The sequence below is a fragment of the Simochromis diagramma genome, unplaced genomic scaffold, assembly GCF_900408965.1.
Source record: "Simochromis diagramma unplaced genomic scaffold, fSimDia1.1 OVJJ01000061.1, whole genome shotgun sequence".
In the NCBI taxonomy this organism is placed as follows: Eukaryota; Metazoa; Chordata; class Actinopteri; order Cichliformes; family Cichlidae; genus Simochromis; species Simochromis diagramma.
Window position 1 is genome coordinate 1680723 of NW_024386945.1, and position 19134 is coordinate 1699856.

At 37.8% G+C, this 19134-nt stretch overlaps 1 protein-coding gene across 2 annotated transcripts; it reads right to left on the reverse strand.

The window, feature by feature from the left end:
* Positions 1–5396: 5396 nt before the first annotated feature.
* cbln4 (cerebellin 4 precursor) lies at positions 5397–16921 on the reverse strand. 2 transcript variants are annotated; one of them, XM_040038038.1, is made up of 4 exons: positions 14509–16921; positions 13538–13933; positions 12130–12246; positions 5397–9075 (listed from the first exon to the last, which is right to left on the reverse strand). In XM_040038038.1, exons 2-4 carry the CDS (start codon positions 13802–13804, stop codon positions 8878–8880), a joined length of 582 nt encoding a protein of 193 aa, XP_039893972.1. In that variant the 5' UTR covers positions 13805–13933; positions 14509–16921; the 3' UTR covers positions 5397–8877. The 2 variants fall into 2 exon arrangements, with proteins under 2 accessions (XP_039893972.1, XP_039893973.1); XM_040038039.1 differs by lacking the exon at positions 14509–16921 and adding an exon at positions 14057–14482.
* Positions 16922–19134: the final 2213 nt, after the last annotated feature.

The window sequence follows — 19134 nt, forward strand, 5'->3', positions numbered from 1 at the left end:
CCCTCCCACACTTATGCATCGTACAACTAAAGAGCCATCAGAGAACCTTCTGCAAATAGCATGGCCCTGAGTAACACTAAAAGTCTGAGGTATAAAAGGTGAACGGGGATGGGCACAGCACACTGTGTGCTCTGTGAAGCTCCTGTATTGCTCACTTTCTCAATCAGACAGAGCTCTGCCTAGTCAGACGACCCCACAGTCTGTCAAGTAGTTGACAATCCAGGGGAAGGTCATGTCTACTCTTATATTCTCAAATGAATGAGCTTCTCTATGGTAGTGTTTATTGTAGAGCAGTTGAATTGGATTGCATTAACAAGTTCCTTTATTCCTGCTATTGTATTCACCCCCCCTTCAAATTGAGTCAGACAACACAAAGATTTAGATACTACTCATGACTCATGTAACCCTCATCTTCATCTCTTGCTACCTGAAGCACGTAGCTGTCTTATCTCCAAAGCTGTTTACTTATTCAAGAACTGAGTGATGCCTCCAGTCATAGAGAGGAGAAGATTATAAGGAATTAACACTTTTTTAAAAACACCATTGGGATTGTCCTTTTTGGATTCAGTCAAGGATGTAAATGTATGTAACACGTTTTAAGCCTAACGTCATACCGCTGTACTGTCATACGGTGTCTTGAAGGTTCAAGGACAGAAAAGTCACCTTCAATAAAGAAACTTACCTATATTTCATTTGAGTCTCTGGCATCAAGAATATGCTAACTGACTGTCTGCTAAGACCCTTACCATGTAATTCAATTATTTAACAGCATGTAAATCTCTTAAAAAACTAGACGTGGACATTTCAAATTTCAACTGCTGATTAGATGACTTTATATAATATTGATGAGGTGTCTCAGTCACGACATCAAAGAGCATAGGCTAAAAATGAGTTTGTTATGTAACCAGTAAGAATATTGTTTTTGATTTTACAGGTCAGATTAATTGTTTCCATTCGCACAGTGTGAATATGTCAAGTAAAATAAAATTTGAATGTGCTTTGTTTTTAAAAACATACTTGGGAGGCACGGTGGTACAGCCCTAGGCTCTGTCGCCTTACAACAAGAAGGTTCTGGGTCCAGTCTTTTCCAGGCCTTTCTGTGTACACATTGCACGTTCTTCCTATCAATCAATCAATCAAAATTTATTTCTATAGCACATTTAAAAAGACCACAGTACATCAAAGTGCTTCGCACAAGTGCCGTAGTGCGGATTACAACAATAGACAAAGAAAAGAAAATACAGTAATAGTTACAGTAACAATTACAGTTATGGAATACAAATGTAGACCGGGTGGAAGTCCGAACTAATTCGCTTCAAAGGCTAGATTGAACAGGTGGGTTTTAGAGCATGATTTAAACGATTCAATGGATTCTGACATGCTGAGATCAGGTGGAAGATTATTCCAAAGTTTGGGTGCAGCGATAACAAAAGCACGGTCTCCTCTGGTCTTTAGTCGAGGCCTAGGTTGCAGTTGGTTAGAGGATCTAAGCGCTCTCTTAGGGCTATACAAGTCAAGGAGGTCAGTTAGGTAACTAGGTGCCATGTTATTTGGAATTTTGAGAGTATACAAAAGGATTTTAAAAACGATACGGTATTTGACGGGGAGCCAGTGAAGATCCCTATGCCTTCAAGGTTTTTCATGAGTCCTCGCCTCTTCGGCTCCATGACTGGGACTCTAAGTTGGATCGTGTTTAAAATGTTCAGAAGGAATCAGGGTGTGAATCAGATGATGCAGCTTACAATGTAAAGTACTTTCAGTGGTCAAGATGCTATGTTTCATTTATGCGGGGAACATATCACTTAGTCTCAGAAATGTACTGCTGTCCCAATTGAATAAAGCACATGACAGAGTAGCTATCACAATTCTAAAATCTATATTTGTAGACTTTTCTTACTGCTATTTGTATATCAATAAAATAATGCAATTGGGCCATGACTGAGCCATTTGAAAATTATGCTTTCTTCTGCTAAAATGGGCGTAAAAATAGAAATTAAGAGCCAGTTTTCCCATATGCTCTCCAAACTCCTCACATAACAAGTATAAGCTGCTGCTTGTTATAGGCCATACACATTGTTTTCTATGCCTGGTGAAAGCTGTGTCCAGGAGGAGCATTAAACAAACTGTCAATTGAATGCTTGTAGAACGTAAAAGAAGAAAAATCTGCTGGGCAGTATAGAAGAAGGAACTAAAGGTCTTTTGCAATGTCTGCACTTTGCTTTACTTTGATGCTCAATAAGGAAGGAAATCTTAGACTAGCATACAGAAATGTTTAAAATGTGCACCGTTCTTTGTTATTGTGTGAAGCTATAAAAAAGAGACCAGTACTGGAAAAAAAAAACTATGAAAAATACTGTTTTGTAAAGGTTTTTCTCACACCTCTGATGATTTTTTTACATTTAGAAGAAGCTCGTGTTTTGTTTTACTCGGGTTAATGCTGAGTTATAATTCAGTTCAGGGGTTATGTGTCCCAATGGATACAATCAAAGTGAATAGTGCTCTGCATATCTAAACCCAAGTGCTGAAAACAATCTTCTTAAAGTGCTACACTATTTAGAGACAGTATATTCAATCACATCTCAATATTGTCCTCTGAAATGCCGGTAAAGGTCAGAATTAGGTTTGAAATTCAGCACAGCACACCTGCCACCATAGCTTTGAGCAAAGCAACAACTTGTGTTCCTTAAATCCTCTTTTCTGCAGCAGTTTTGTCCCACAGCTACACAAACATAAAATTACCATTTGGAGTGGATTTGGAGTGTAAAGTTCTCAGGATGGCCTTCTGTCTGCTGTTTAATGAAATTCATGTAATTCGAGACATATGCAGTTTACCTAAAATTGACTCTGTGGCAGGATATTTATTATCTAGTAAACAGTCAATCTAGAGCCTGAACACAGTCGGAAACAAATCAAGCTGCAGTGGCAAATAATCTCTCTGCAAATGATTTTGGGATCAGATTCATTAACAGAAGGTATTATTGTTGTTTCAACACATAACACAAACGTTAGAGAGCAGGATTCAACATGTTTACCACCGCTTGAATTGCAAATAAATGCACGTTAGATAAAAGGCCACTGAAACCTGTATTTTTCCATTACTCATACGACATAACAATTACAAATGACACGACTTGCACATCTTCTTTTAACTCAAACGGTTTGCTGTTCATAGAGATATAGCTGCACAGTTTTTCCTGCACCAAACAACACTGGCTGACAATGTAACTCATGTCAGATTACTGACTTAGAGCTATTTAATGAATATGCGTGTTATCTCGGAGTGGTGATATATAATCTTCTTTGTTTTGGTCTAATTCATCAGGTCAGCCTGTTCCTTTTAAGTTGCACTTGAAAGAAATTTTGTCTCTGTGTCATTAATTTCCAAAATATCATCCTCTCATAGGCTGTTGTTCACGTCATTTGAGAATCGCTTAAAAATGACAATTTTAAACCCCCCTGTGGTTGTCTCATAGCATGTTTACACCATTCCTTGTGTTTTAAATGCCACACTGCATTTGCCATCCAATAAAACAGGGAAAAAACTAAAATTTCATTTTAGAAAAACAGCTATGTGGAAACTATTAGACTATACAGAGATAGTCTAATAGTTTCCACAGAGCTTGAGTTAGAATATTCCTTTATTCCTCTTTGATTTTGGACATTTTCCTGAGTTCAACTTTTACACATCGTTGATTGAAGTGAATAACCCTGGCCTACCTCACATCGTTTTAAGTTCTTTGAAATGTATAAAATCATATTTTAATCATATTTTGTGTGATTTGGCTCTGAGAGGGAAAAGCCATTACAACCTATAGAAAAGGCAACCACACATGAATCAACTTTTTTGCTTTTCTTGTTTCAGAGGATAAAGAAAATGGCATCATCACCTAGCAATTTATTCACATGACAGCCTATTTCTGCTGAGAATGAATGAACAAAAAAAATGCAGTACTGCTCTGTTTGTGGTAAACGGCAAAGTAAAATACTTTCAAAACACGTGAAAAAAACACGTGAATTGCATTTATCATGCAAGAAAATTCTGTGCAGATACTAAATAAATGTCTGCCTTTAATAAGAAGAAAGAAGATTTTTGCTGAAGAGCAACAAGAATGAAGAGAGATTTCTATTTACTAATCTGACCTGATGCAAGCTGCACAAATTAGCATGCCCGCCTTACCTGGAAAAAAAAGCATGACCTTCAAGTTTTCAGATGGCACAAAATTAGTTTCAACCACAGTGTGTGAGATGCCAACCACCACACCACATCCAACTGCTTTTTCGTTACTTATATATTATACCATCTATGGAATGTACTTAAATATACTGAGATAGTTTAGTTTTGTAAAAGTAAGGATGGATTTAGCTTTGTGGTTTTACGTGTAGCCAGTGAAAAAGTTCTTTAACCCTGCATTCATGTTTAATGGCCACCAGTGTGACTGACAAGTCATTAACCAATAAGTATGCAGTTTTCACAGTTAAACCCACTCCTTAAAAAAATATCAAAGAGGGAGATGGTGAAAATTTTCATGGGAATGGGAATTCAGAATCTAATGGGTCATATGAGAAGTACAGTCTGGCACATGTTAGATGAAAATTCATGAAATTTCAGAAATGTAATGTGTGCAGTTTTTTATTTATTATTGTGTGAGCAGCATGGTGGTGTGGTGGTTAGCAGTGACATTAGCAGGAAGTCTGATGACATGGTCTGGGTTTTCTGGAGTTGTCACTAGTTCTTGCTGAACCTATGGCTTCCTTCCAGGCAACGACTGTGAGGAAATTTAGAATAACTTAGGTTATTTTCAATCGGCTGTAGAGTGGTGACCTGTCGTGTGCCCTCACTACAGCTCAAGCTGGATAAGCTCAATTTTCGTGATTGGGCAGATGTTAAATTGTGACATGAGGTTCTTTATCTATTCACATACTGTTTATAAATGATGGACATAACTCATGTTGTGAACATGTGAGTGTGTCTTAAGCCTGCATCCTTTGTAACGGTGCGATGGGGTAGTCAGCAAAGAAAAGTTGCCTAGAGGATGGCAAAGCCTCACCTCGTCCACTTCTGATGGGTTTATGGGCTCATTAGTTTCAAGTCATATGAATACAACAGGAAGTTTTATATTTTTACAAGATAAACATTGCCTGACACTCAGAGGCTAGTTCTCTGTCACGCAATTAGTCAGGTTCCAGAGTAAAATTGTAAACGTGACCCGCTCATCTTCCACCAAATCAAATTGGAACTCACATTTTTTACCAGTTGTATTACTGTTCCAGTTTTGTTGTCCATCCTCATAGATGGAACAGCAAATACATCACAACACAGCATAAACTCAGATTTTTCCAGTTTTTTTGAGAAAAATAAAACGTAATAATGCTACGTCTTTTAAAAAAAACCACAATTTTTATTTGTTATTTAACGGCAGATTCGTCAATACATTAATTATACATTAATGTATACAATTAATACATTGATTAAAAAAAAGATGATCAGGATAAAACTTTTGAACACATAGATTTACATTTATATGTTCAAATACAAAATTAAGGAGTAAAATTATCACCAACGGATGCTTTAAGCATTTCAGGGGCACAGTCCAGCTTCCACAGTCATTATGATTCCACCAATGTGAGCAAACACAAATGTAATTTAGACACCAGAAATATCATTTCAATTCAGCAAAATAAATATACATAGTGGAATTTAATAAATGCTGCCAGTCTTGTACTTTTAAAAAACTTTTAAACAGAACTCTCTCGGTGAATATATTTGCAGTATTAATTTCGGCATTATTTTCTTGTGCAACTGTCGGCATGACAGTTACACAACTGTAACTGTCAATTTTCAGGAGCCTTGTTGAGCTGAACATTTTTTTTTTTCATTCTTAGCTTTAACTGAAAGATGAAAAATTGTCCTCTTCAATGCTCCCTTTCTGGTTACAAAATGTGACAGTGATGCCAAGGGAAAGTTATCAATCACTGACAAATAATACGTGAACAACCAACAGGCAGAAACGTACGTTCGAAGAGTGAAAGTGGACATCTAGAACACTTCAGAGAGGCTTAAGCTGATGAGGGTGTAGCTTTTCATTTCAGGACGAAATAATGATGGAAATAGGCTCTCCTAGGGTTGATTTTTAACAGCGCAGATGCACACTGCACCAGCAGCACACACTGCAGCAAGGGCTGTAACTACTGTAGAGATGAAGAGGGGAACCATTATATACTGTAAGCGCACATTGAGCTGGAGTAACAATTAAGGAGTTTATTAATTCATCAGTTATCCCAGGCCACCCAGTGGAAACGACTTATGCTCATAGACTGTGACAGGAATCTGTTTATTATCAGCATGTTAACTAATTAAGGTTCTCAGATGCCCATTAAACTTTATTAAGGTCCATAAACCAGTTGACTTGTGTAAGATCTATTAGGAGAGCACATGTAGGAATTTAGTTTTTTACGCTTTGAATTTTGAACGAGTGCATTTTAACACAAATCCAATTATCTGCAGGTTCAGAAACATATTTGTTTTCGAGTACTATGCGCGCTTACAGTACAATATCTGCAGTCGCCACTGATTCATTCTTAACACTTTCCATGGTTGTGTGGAGGCACTCAGCATTTGGTTAAGGTCAGGGAGAGATTATGGTCTTTGTTCACTATAGAAAAAAGGCAACAGAGACATGAAGCACGATTTACTTTATTCACATTTGACCAAAGCCATAATCTTTCCCTTACTGCAGTATCTAATTTCTTTTTTTTTTCTATTTTTTTCTCATTTTCTTTTTTTGCCCTCTGGGCAGAAAAACGAACACACTGTAAACATAACACTGACCTATGCCGTCATCGTAGTTGATTTCGTGAGCTTCTTGGCACACAGTTGCCAGTTAATTAAACAATTAAGCAAATCGAGCGCAGCACTAGTCCTCATTTAAAGTCATGCTTCTGGCCACCTGACATATTTAAGTCTACCATATTTCTTGCTTTTTGCTCTGCTTTGGTTCTCCATTAACTCTGGGTTAGCAGTGGTGCCTTGACGCATTGGATGAGGCAAAACTGTACTGCTTGATTATGCTATTATGTTATCTTGACTATTTAGCATGGTCAACTTAACAAACATCATGCATTTACTTAAAAACAAAATAGTCCTTTATTTAAAATTCAAATAAAAGACAAAAAATAAAGGCATAGAGTTGGTTCGGGATACCAGGATCTCCTACAGGACAGAATAGGGAGTGTTTTTGACCATAAAGCCTTTCTTGTAAAGGCAACCGGCCAGAAGCTTCCATCACAAGATATAAGAAGTTACACACAGGGCACAACAAAAGGCCCAGGCAGCAGAGGATTTCTGCGCCTTCTGAGATCTGCGCGGTAATCACAGGAAGAGTGATGGAAAGCTGAAGCAATCAACCGCCACCTCGGCTGCACACTGCTGAAAGCAGATTGGTTGAGAGAGCCTTGGAGACAAAAGCAGCTGAAAGCAATCATTAATGGTCCTTCTGCTGACTCACCTAAAGAAACCTTTAAGGACTTTTACTTCTTCCTATTGTTGACTAAAAGCTCTCGTTTCTTAATTTAAGCTTGTGCTGAAATAAACAGCACGAAACTTTTGGCTTCTTCAGAGCGTCAAAAGCAAAATACCACCAAACAAAAGGAGAGCTTCACAGCAAAAAGATTAATGCAAAAGAATTGTTTTATTAGATTTGTCTTGCTTTCATTGTGGTTGAAAGCCAAATTCCTACCTGAAATAAGTCTGACTGCCCGGCGTAACTGAACACGGAGAAGAAAGTGTCCTATTAAAACAGTTGGCATGAATCATATTTCCCTGACAAATGTGTTTTATTCTGTTTTCGCTTGTTGATCGATTAATTTTAGCTACCAAAACTCAGTTAGGTATAGAAAAACATCATGGTTTCACTTTTAAACAAGCCCCTGTGACCTGATGCGTCACTACACCAAAGGACACCCTGTACTTATCTCACAACTTGAGCGTCAATGTGCCAGGAATGAGATCCGACTGAAAGCAGACTCCTCACATTTTCTTTGTGTGTCCTTTCAATCAGTTTGTTTTTGTTTATTTGTATGTTTTGTGCTCATTTTGTCTCTTTTTGTGCTACTGTGGTTTAGCTGCATGTCTTTGTGGATCATTTGATCTTTTTCTCTTCATGGTAATTTAAAGCCCTTTGTGGTAATTTTCTGTGTTCGTGGGCCTCGTTTAGTAAAATTCTGAAGGTTAAGCCTGCGAGGTGATGTGGCTTGTGGCCACTTCAGCGATTTTTAAATCAATTTTAAATTACTTTGTTTGATTAAGGAATTTCCAATAGCATTGTTTTAGGCAATCGGTGACCTACATTACTGCTATCCCTCACGTATCCTGGAACAGTTAGGTCCAGAAAAGACATTCCCCATTACTTAGCAATACAAATACTTGGTTGATGACAAGCTACACAGGTAACAGGCATACGGTTTACTCTCAAAAAGCAGATGTCTTTGAATGCAACCGCTGTCATGGGAAAAAACATCAGTATGCTAAACATATTCCGACAAGTGAAAGTCTGAAAAGTACTTTTGAGATGTTTTAGTGTTCCTCTCTGAGGCTGCTTGAGTGACAGGAACATACAGTAGCGATAGGGAACATTTCAAGTCTCTCTTTCATCTGGACGGGGACACAGCACTTCCAGCGAAAGTGAACCATTTCCAAAGTCTTATTTTCCTCTCTATGTTGGGATCCATTTCCATCTATCATTTTTCAACATTTTGGCAAGATCCAACTGATGCAGCAGCAATGTTTTGATTATACTGTGACAACACATTATGAAGAAGTCAGTAAGCTTACAATCTTCTTTTCTTTTTTTTTTCTTTTTTCTTTTGTTTTTTTCTTTTTTACAGAGGAAACACAAGAAAGCCAGAAAATGTTGAGTATTGCCATCCACCAACTAGGTTTCCTTTCTCCAGCTTTAGGTAGACTTTGTCCTCTTTTTCAAGATAGAGCAGAACTCCATTAGTGGCTGCCTCGCGAGTTACATCTTTGTCACCCGCAAAGGCAGAGATGACTGGTTTCCCATTCAACATCAAGTTCACCTGGATGATCCAACAGAAGTAACAATTAGCAAGAGTACAGCAGGAAAAACGGAATCTAAGATGTGGGTCAGCATAGTTTATTTCTTATTTGTAATTATGTCACTTGACCTCTTACATGGAGACGGTAATGTTAAACCCACTATACAAACACTTAAGTGCACTTACTGTGTACAGAGTGGAAGAGGGAGGAATATAAAGTCTTTTCTCCTTTTTTTTTTAACCCCTTTTGGAGCAGTGAGTATTTTTTAAAGGCAACATTGAGATGTACATGATATTATATCTGCATGTGTTTTATAAGGTAGCTACAGTGGCTAACAAACAGTGCAAAATTGACTTTAGGAGCACTTCGCCTTTTGGATCGCTTTATCCTCTAATGTTTTTAGCACCCCGTCATGTGTCAATCAGCACTATCATTTTTGTGTTAATGGTAGTTGCTGCAACCATCAAGGAACTGTTGCAAAGTTAAATAAAGTTAACTTTATTCAAAAGCTGACTTTCTTCTAGAGTTTAGCTTGGGACTGGTCTGCTTTGCACTGACAGCAGTTCTTTCACCAATTATCACTCAATGCCACTGAATGCCATTGATTGTCTGTGGTCTATCGTCTTTAAATATGAAGATGCTAATTATGGCAGATATATGCTGATTAGTGAGATTAGAGGGCTACCTACACATTACACCTACAGGAGCGGCTCAGCCCTGGAAACCCATACCACGAAGCTCCCCGCAGATTTTTTTTTTCCCCCTTTTGCCTGTCCCGTTTGGCTCTTTTGCCATCAGAATTATTGTCTAAAGGCGAAGAAAGATGCCCAACGGATGCCCGGCATATTTTAATGCCAGACGAGGTTTGAAACTCTGCAGTTACTGAGTCAGTGTGTTGGTGGCTTTTAGGCACCATTATAACTCAGTCATTTAAATGGTTTGCTGTGATTCCTAAATGCTTCCACTTTTTAATAATGCCACTTAAAGATGATTGTGGAATATCTTGGAGGGAAATTTTTTCACAAACTTACCTTTTTCCACAGCGGCATCCTATCGCAGTATTCAAATTCAGTGAATTCTGTAGAACGACTCATTCTTTGGCAAATGTTTGTAAAGGCAGACTGCACGGCTATGTGTTTGATTGTATACACTTGTGACAATGGCAGTGAAAACACTATTAAGAGGTCTGGTCCAATACTTTTATCTGTATAGCTTATCTGTACTTTGTGTCAACGTAATATTGCACAGCTTTGATATAATGTATAAGTGAACCTGATTAAAATACTAATTTGTTAAGTGACGAGATCATTTTAGAAGCTAGCCAACTAGTGTTTCTACTTAAATGTAAACGCTAGTTAGTTATTTCGTGAGGAAGTTTTCAAGCAACAGTTTCAATAAGCAAGGACGCTACAGTCTGCTAGCTACAATTTAGTTGAGTCTGTTTTGCGCTAGTTGATGATTAGTAGACTTTATTTCCAAGGTAACATTTGCTATTGTTGCTCACTGTTGTCACTCTATTGGAGTGGAAGACTTATTAAATGAGGCATCAGAGAGCCAGAATTAACATCATGTTGTTCTGAAATATGCAGTCTACAGGCTCTGAGAGAAGTTACGTTACTACTCATCCATACACTGACAACTGGCAAAGCACTTTATATAAGGAAAATTCTCTGTAGTGCTCTATTGAAAAAGTAAAAGGTATCAAATACCCCACCAAAACTCAGATAGAGACAATTACTCTTCAAAGTAATGAAATAAAGGAGTAAAACATTAAAAATGTTCAAATTAGAAAAACAAAACTTTTAGCAGCATTAATCTTTCTTTTGCTTTTACAAGAATGCTGGCTTGCCAGTAATGCAAACTCGGGTGTTACTAACTCTCAAACAACCAAAATTGTAAGGGGAAAGAAATGCTGCACTAGTTTCCTGTTCTAAGCAGCATCGCTGGGGGCAAAGGAACATCAAGCAAATTGGTTACAGATGTGCTCATAGACACATGAATTTTGCCTATCAGAATCCTCCAAAAAAGCAAAATTGTTATCGCACCAAAGAAAATCATGCGTGCTGATGGGGATAAAATCTCTCCCTTAAAATCATCTTCATCATAATACTTTAATGGAGGAATCACTAGGTGAGATAGGGTGATCCAGATTAACCTAAAATCAGAATCTGACAGCAAATTACTTATTAAGAAGCTTCAAACTGAGGCAATACAAAGGCTCATGATACTAGTGAAACAAATGCACTGACATGGGAATGTAGCACGTGTATCTGAGGAAACCAAGAGCAGCAATGATGCATATCACCAACTACTGTGCGTTACCTTCCTAGTTCATTTTTTGGTTTTTTTTTCACTTTAGCTACTTAATATTCTTTTCAAGGCGGATGAACTTTGGCATTTGTACAATTAAATATTTGCAGAGGTAATTGTATTTTAAGCCATTATATTTCAAAATGGTCATTTTAAATTCAAATGAAATTCTTGTTAGTTAGTCACTGAAAATATAACCTTGGCATCGAGCAGGTTTATTCAAACCTTTAACCTAACACATTTTTTCCAAGTCATATCAGTATGAGGTGTTTGTGCTTTTTGTTTAATGTGTGTGGGTGTGGAAATGCGGTGGTGGTGATTCATGGAATAAAACAATTAATCCAATCAATGAGGTTTTGATAGTGAGACAGCATTTTTTTTTTCAAATGTCACTGAATGTTTTCTATTGCAGATTATATGCAAAAATCTATTAAATAAATAAGTAAATAGAAATAATTATCTTAAAATGAATTTTAGGTCCACCTTGCCTTCATTAGTAGTTGTTCGTAGTATTAGTTGGTGCCAGTGCTTTTCTATTGAGATTTTGTGTGATGGGATTTGGAGTCAGTGGTAGTGTCCGAATAATAAATTGGAATAATAATGCAATTCATTGTTTTCCCTTTTCCAGAAGTAAGGTGTTCTTCCCTGCACAAATAATTTCTTTATTGTCCCAGAGAAAGATATTTTGTCCCAGCCAGACACTGAAATGGGGTTTTACAATTGAGTCAACTGCACAGATGTGTAAAATGAACATAAAGTGATACCTGTATGGTTTGGCTCTGGTACACTTTAATCACGTGGAAGTTAAAACTGTAGACTCCTTTCCTCGGGGACAGAAATACTGATTCAAATGTGAAGTAGTTTCCTATATTCACAAGAACCTGTGAAAGGAAGGGGGGAAACAAAGAATGCGACAAAGGTGTTTATATACTCAGCACTTCAATAAAGGTTTTAATTTCAAATGGGCTTTGGGATTAAATATTTAAATAGGACATCAGCCAAGCACACTTCACTGTTGTGGCTACCAGGTCGCTTTCCTGATCAGACACAAAGTGAGTGTGACACACTTCAAAAAACATTTAATTCAGGCTTCCTTCTCGAGAGACCTAAACCTAGCAAGTGAATTTCCAACTCCACAAAAAAACAAGTGATGCGTAAACTAGATGATAGCCGGAACCCAACAACAGATTTTATAGATTAATTCCACTTTGCAGCAACAAAAACAAGAGAATTTCTTTTGTTCAGGTTTAAAGTGACTGAGAAACTATTTCCAATATGATACAAACAGTAGAAATAACATTGGCTACTTCTGTATGTTAAAAACAATTCAAAATGAACACACTGGTATATGAAGGAGATATTTTCATCCTACGGTCATATAAACATAGAATATTTAAAATAATATGGAATGTGAACTTGACTGGGTTATCGCTGTAGGCATGAAAGGCTCCTGCAGAATCTCATACACTTGAATTCCACCTGTTAAGACTCAGCCAGGACCTTTGACATGGGTTGCTTTCATGGCAACAGCATGCATGATCCACACCAATCATATCTCTGGTAGTGCAGTATGACACCAAAAGATCACGTTATGTAATGTCATGTAAATGAGAGGGCAGAGGATCAGTTGTGTGATATGGTTACAAACACCTTACACTGCCCACCGATGCATGACTAATCGAGTTCTTGTTGTTTTCGCTGCTGCTGGATTTGTTTGGGTGTATTTATGTAGGTGAATGTGTGGATGGCGCGCGTAGTCGAGTGCGCGCGTGCGTGGCGGGGGTAGCTTGAGGCAAAATGATGGGTGTGTGTTCAGGCTCTGCAGGATGCCCGCCCTCAAACATAATCCAGTCACTTTCAAGCCTGCTTGCGTGTGATTATGTGCACTTGAACGGTGTCCACATGCCAACCGATGCCACCAGAAACCAGCTTCAAACTAAACTGAGCTGCAGCTATACTTAAAGCTGCAAACATGTTCTGCCAAAGTCAAAACTGGGCTTAAAGATAAATATTTGTACTAAAACAATAGACCCAAGTACCTTCGTTCATAGGGAAATTTTATGGAAAAGACAGGAAAGATTTTGAAAGTGCTATTAATATATATTTAACCACTTTTGTCATTAGTGTTGTTCATTTAAAAAATAAAAATAAAAACCAAAAAACGGTCCTAACCTGATCGAAGTAGATTATTCTTGTTTTGTTGCTCATTTCCGACGGTTCGTGGTTGTTGCTCCGGACTGCAGAGAAAGCCACCTTGGAGTTGGCGGCGCGCACCGAGATGCCGAGCGGAGAGGATGAAGCCTTCCAGTCCGTTGCCGGATTAGAATCGCAGACCACGAGACATTTGCCCTCCAGGACGATCGGTTCCGTGTCATTCTGAGCTCTCACAACCTCAGAGATCACAGTCCAGCTGAGCATCAGTAGGAGTGAAGTAACCATGGCTCTTCTCTGTCTGTGACAACTGTGGCAGCGCAGATTCAGAGACCGTCTCCTGCACCACACAAGTTTCCGTGTCCCTCCACTGCTCTCCCCCGCTGCAGACGCGTCTGACGCTGTAAAATTCGCTTACTGGATCCAAAGATGTGCCATATCCAAGTGAAACACAAACAAAAAAGCAGAATCCCTTTAAAGTCTAAATCTTCTTTTGAAGAAACCCCCCCACAAAAAAAACCTGAAAAACACGAAAATCACCGATTGTTTTCTATGCGTCTCATTTTCAGGTAGACTTTATTAAAAGCTCGTGGATCAGAAAAAAGTAGACCATCCAGTGCGTGAGGGGATCAGTCGATAAATCGTCCATAGCCTTCACTCCCACTCCAAATAACGCGTCTGACAATATCTGTTCCGCAGTGATATGCTGCTTGTGTGCGCGCCCAGCCATCCACTTTACGCACGCACGTGTGCTAGAAGTTATAATTAACGGTCGCTGCGTAAATTCCCTAAAGCTTTCATTCCTCTATTTCCTCATTAAATAACCACAAAGCAAAGTATACATTCAACAAATGACCGTATTAATGATGAAAACTGAACAGACACTGAACATATATTGATAGTTCCTCCGGTCCTTTCCTCTGATCCAGAAACAAACTCCTTAAATAATTATCCCCAAAGATATTTCTGATGATTTCACAGTTTTAAATTACTCTGTGATGGAAGTACATCGCTGCATCTGTCACCAAGCAGGAGTTTCACTTCCCTGGTATCTCCCTGTCCACTCCGGCTGCAGGTTTCACTGTAATGTGGTGACTCATCATAATCTCATTGCACAGGTGGGCTGAATTTGACTCATGGTACTATGATCTTTCACATAAATCATTGATGGGACTTTTATGTTGTTGCTATCATTCTTGAATCCAGCACTGTCTTCACTACTTGCAGCTTTAAAATAAAAAAATAAACAAATATATAAAAAAAATTCAACTTATTTCTGGATCTGGAAGGCAAAAACATTCCACACCTACTTACAGACCTCTACTTTAATTTCACTAATTTTACCTGCATCTCTTGTGAGCTGAATGGCTGTTTTGATTTGGTATAACAGGATTTAGGCTTCATACATTTATCACTCAGCATCATCTGATGTAAAATTGTACTTGTCTGTCTTTGTATGCTGCATTAAATCAACAAGACACCCAAAGTGTCCTGAGAGAATATTGACAAGAGATTAGAGATGTGAGCACGTCACCTCTGTCCTTGTGTCACTATATGCTCTCCATAAAAAAGCAGATCAATTTTAACGTCCTTCCTCTGACTTACAAAGTGTTACATGGCCTGTCTCTTTCAGTTTTAATTGAACTTGCTGCACCTTAAAAGTCAACAATAAATCGCTTAGAGTTTCAGTTAGTTTCAAATTTTTCTGAGGAGAGGGTTCATAAGTCAAGTCAGGCTTTGCAAACTGATTAATTTAGCTACATGGATAAAGTACTATACAGATAATGAATCAGTTGAGACCATTACAGACAGTAGCCTTGCAATATACCACAGTGCAATTGCTAGATAGTGAAAGCTGTAGACAGTGTCATTAAACTAAAATAAGCCTGAATTCTAAAAAGCACATTTGGTGTTAGGCTTTCATTTGCTTTATCATTAAATCCTCGCTTATGAAAGCCACTTTTTGATCTTTGTGGCTGAACAACGAGAGATCACAAGGTTGCACTGTTAAAAATGATTAAATGGTAAAATCAAGCAAGCATCCAACAACCAAATGGAGCTGAACCCTGACACAAATCAGCCCGCTCTAATAGACAATATGGTGACAAGTGTTTAACATATTAATGCTGCTTAAAAACAGAACATGCTGAGAGCTTGTCATTAACAGATTTCAGGTGCAATGCACATGGAAAAAAGCAGATATTCATAATATTTGTTCTGCCAATGGAACAAATGGAAAAAAAATATGATCTGGTTTTGTTTTGGACAGTTTTACAACACAAAAGAGCATGGTGACACTGTGGTTTTTTTTTTTTAATCTGAAAACGGACTGAAATATTTGCTGTCTGGACTGAAAGCTGTAGATCTGTCAATGCAGATGAATCTGTCTTTACCTGTCAGGCATTTGGGGCATCAGTCCATTTGACAACCTGAGGACATCACTACCCCAACCTGAGTAGTAGCTGCCATTGTGTGAGATTTGTGTCATCACCAAGCTCTGACAAATGGTTGCGTGCCAAATGTCGTGCATGTCAATATGTTTCCATGGCAATGGAGTTTGCAGAGCTGGGAGAGGATGGCGTGTAATGTGCTAAGAACCACTTTCCTTTGAAATTTTTCACTAGGCAGCAAAGTTGTACGGATTTTCTGTTGACAGACCGAGACTCCAACTTTAGCCATTAATACCTGAAGTGAATTTATGAACTAAAAGGAGCTTCGGGTTACTTTAGCATGATGAAAATTTTAATAAAGAGCTGTGAAATACAACTCCAGTGCATCATATTATGAAGAAAACATCGTTTGGTCTCTGGAGGCATTGTCCAATATTTCAGGGCTTCCGGTCTATCAGCAGGATATTTGGGCAAATGATTTGTGTTTTAACCAACAGTCACTGTTAACAAATGTAGATACATTATGAAAAAAGCACTTATTAAAATAAAGCTTCATTAGCCTTCTTAAACATGTTTGGTCAACTCAGAGTATAAACAGAAACCAGAAAACTTTCTGTACTCTGTTGCTCAGTTCTAAATATTCGTATGCAGATATCTTTTTATAGAGATTATGAAAAAAGCAACTGCAGATGCAAATGATCAGCATAAAGTCAGAGAATGTGCTGTGTATAGTCAAGCTTCAGTGAGCTAAATATTCAAAGTACATCTGTGCATGTGAATGTTGTAAAAATCCCATTTCATGCTACTTTCTCCCCAAACTATTATTAATAATAATACAAATGCTGAATGTATAACACTGTCAGAGACGGATCAGCTGCCTAGGTGCCATATTTTTTTAAATTAAATTTAATCTTTATGTAATTTTAATTTAAAGTCATAGGTCTCTATTTTGTTGTTAAAAAATAAAGACTTGATGAAAGTGCATACTCTCATCTTTAATTCAAGATTAATTCGGATTAACCCTTTAAAGCCAAGCATATCGTATTTGATACGTGTTTTTGTGAGTTTTTGAGACTTCTGCATCATCAAAAAATGATATAAATTTGACAGATTTTTAATAGCTAAATTGAAAAAATATGGTTAATGTAGCAAATGTGATACAAATTAAAACTTATATATGCAGATTAAAATTTGATATATATATTTTTTATACATTTTGTCTACTAAAGGTTCAACAAACACTCCATTAGATTTCTGGCAGTTATTCCATGGTTCAAGTTTTAAAGGGTTAACATAAGATTTTCATTGGGAATGACCAATGGACGAACAGGATTGGAAATGAGTATGTCAGAGGGTCAGCTCAGGTTAAGCAGTTTGGAAACAAAGTTAAAGGAAAAGCTGAGATGGGCAGTTCATATATTAGATAAAGGATGATTAGATAAAGGCAGATTACACAGAAGATGTAGTGCAGGAGGACACATAGACGGTGGGTATGACAAAAGGAGGATGAGGTAAGATGGAGTCAGCTGATCTGCTGCGGCGAAGAAAAAAACTGCATTTACTAGAACCTCTAAAAATTGGGAACTGTTTTTATAAATGACTACAGTTCTGAAACAGCAGTGATGTTTCTGCAGAAAGCCTTGTATGCTCTCCCTTTTCAATTCTTAATAAAGAATCGAAACGAATAATGGCATTGGCATCAATAAAATCCTATCCATATCCGCCTCCTTTTTATTCCATTAAGAATTTATGCAAAGGACATAAAAAAGCAAACAAACAAAAAAGAAAACCTCCCTGGGCTAATGATTTTGTTGGCTGCTTACTAAAGCAGACCTGTTGGCTTGTTTGTTAATGGAATTTCGAGTTCACACAGTTTATTAAAAATAAGCCGATGTGTTATTGTCTCATAAGTGTCCTCAAAGCGCCCCCTGTTTATGAAGCTCTTTACACATTGTGAATAAAACAAAAATGTCGGTGACACACAGTTAACGAGTTACAGTAGCTTCCTCTAGTTTGCACTCTCCATTCCCACATAGGTTAACGCTGTCAGGTAACTTTGCCACTGAGATGCAAAGCAGAGGGTGAATTTGAGTGGGCCTGTATCTAGAAGTAAATGTTCAATATATTTCTTTCTTGCAATGCCACATGACTCACAGTTGGATCACTTCGATAGTTTGGATCGGCACGAAAAGTCTCCTGGTTAAATGATCACAGAATATATCTACTTCTTTAAATACAAAGCCAAAGGTAAAGTCTTCACGTAAACATCCAGTCACCGAGCTTAAAGCTGAAGCTATCTTTGCGCAGGCTGTGCACACAAGTGACTGTGTGGATGTTCTCTCAGAGATTTGTGTTCGAAACGTCTGTGTCACCTCTCCAGTGTGAATTATTTGAATTAGAATTTTTCTTTTTATGAGAAGTGGAACTCATGATTGCTCTCATAATCCTTCTTTCACTTTCTCGCCACGATGATTTCTAAATTATTTTCGAGAAAATGAATTATTGTATATTTTGTTGGATATCCACGAAAAATCTTTTCAAGTGTCTCTGCCAGCGGAACAAAACCAAGACCTCCAAGGTCAAGAGACTCAAGGCCCCTTCTTTGTTCGCTGGGACATAATTGTAAATTTGATTGAAGAAGCATTTGAATGTGGAAATGTTGTGGAAAAAGAATCAATTTTTCGGAAATAACTGTATACAGCCTTTGTCTTTCACTCAGTCATGTTTGGAGGGGGAGAATCACCAGAAGCTATTAGAGTACCTGTGTCTGACCTTGCTGTTCCCATCAGTAGTGACGGCCGTGCTCCTGCTGTGAAAAGCCCTTCACAATGGAACACACATAACATTATCTCAAACGTGTCATGTTGTAAATCAGTGTCAGGCAGAGATGAACTTTAGTAATTCAGTGTTAGAAAAACCTGACGAATTTAAAACACTTTTCATCAGTTTCAGCAGACCACTGTGCAACTAAACTCACCCTAAAGATGAGAAGATGTCTCTACAAATGCTTAACCCTGTAAAACCCAGCCATCAAAAAATAACCAGAAAATTCAGATTTTTTGTAACTGAGATGTTTATTAACCCTTGTCTTTATGCATGCTCAATCATCCAGGTAAGTAAATCCCAAAAGGTTGATTCTGTTCATCTGGATGTAGCGTTTTCAGTGGGAGAAACGTTTCGCCATTTTTTTGTATCGCATTTGATACATTGGGTGTTTTTGGCAATTTT

What these genes read in the sequence shown, in the direction of transcription:
- cbln4 (XM_040038038.1), bottom strand. Translation starts at nt 13,804, where the DNA reads ATGGTTACTTCACTCCTACTGATGCTCAGCTGGACTGTGATCTCTGAG. An exon ending in GAATAATCTACTTCGATCAG is followed by an intron (nt 12,247 to 13,537) that starts GTTAGGACCGTT and finishes TTCCTTTCACAG; the next exon opens with GTTCTTGTGAATATAGGAAA. An exon ending in ACCAGAGCCAAACCATACAG is followed by an intron (nt 9,076 to 12,129) that starts GTATCACTTTAT and finishes TGGATCATCCAG; the next exon opens with GTGAACTTGATGTTGAATGG.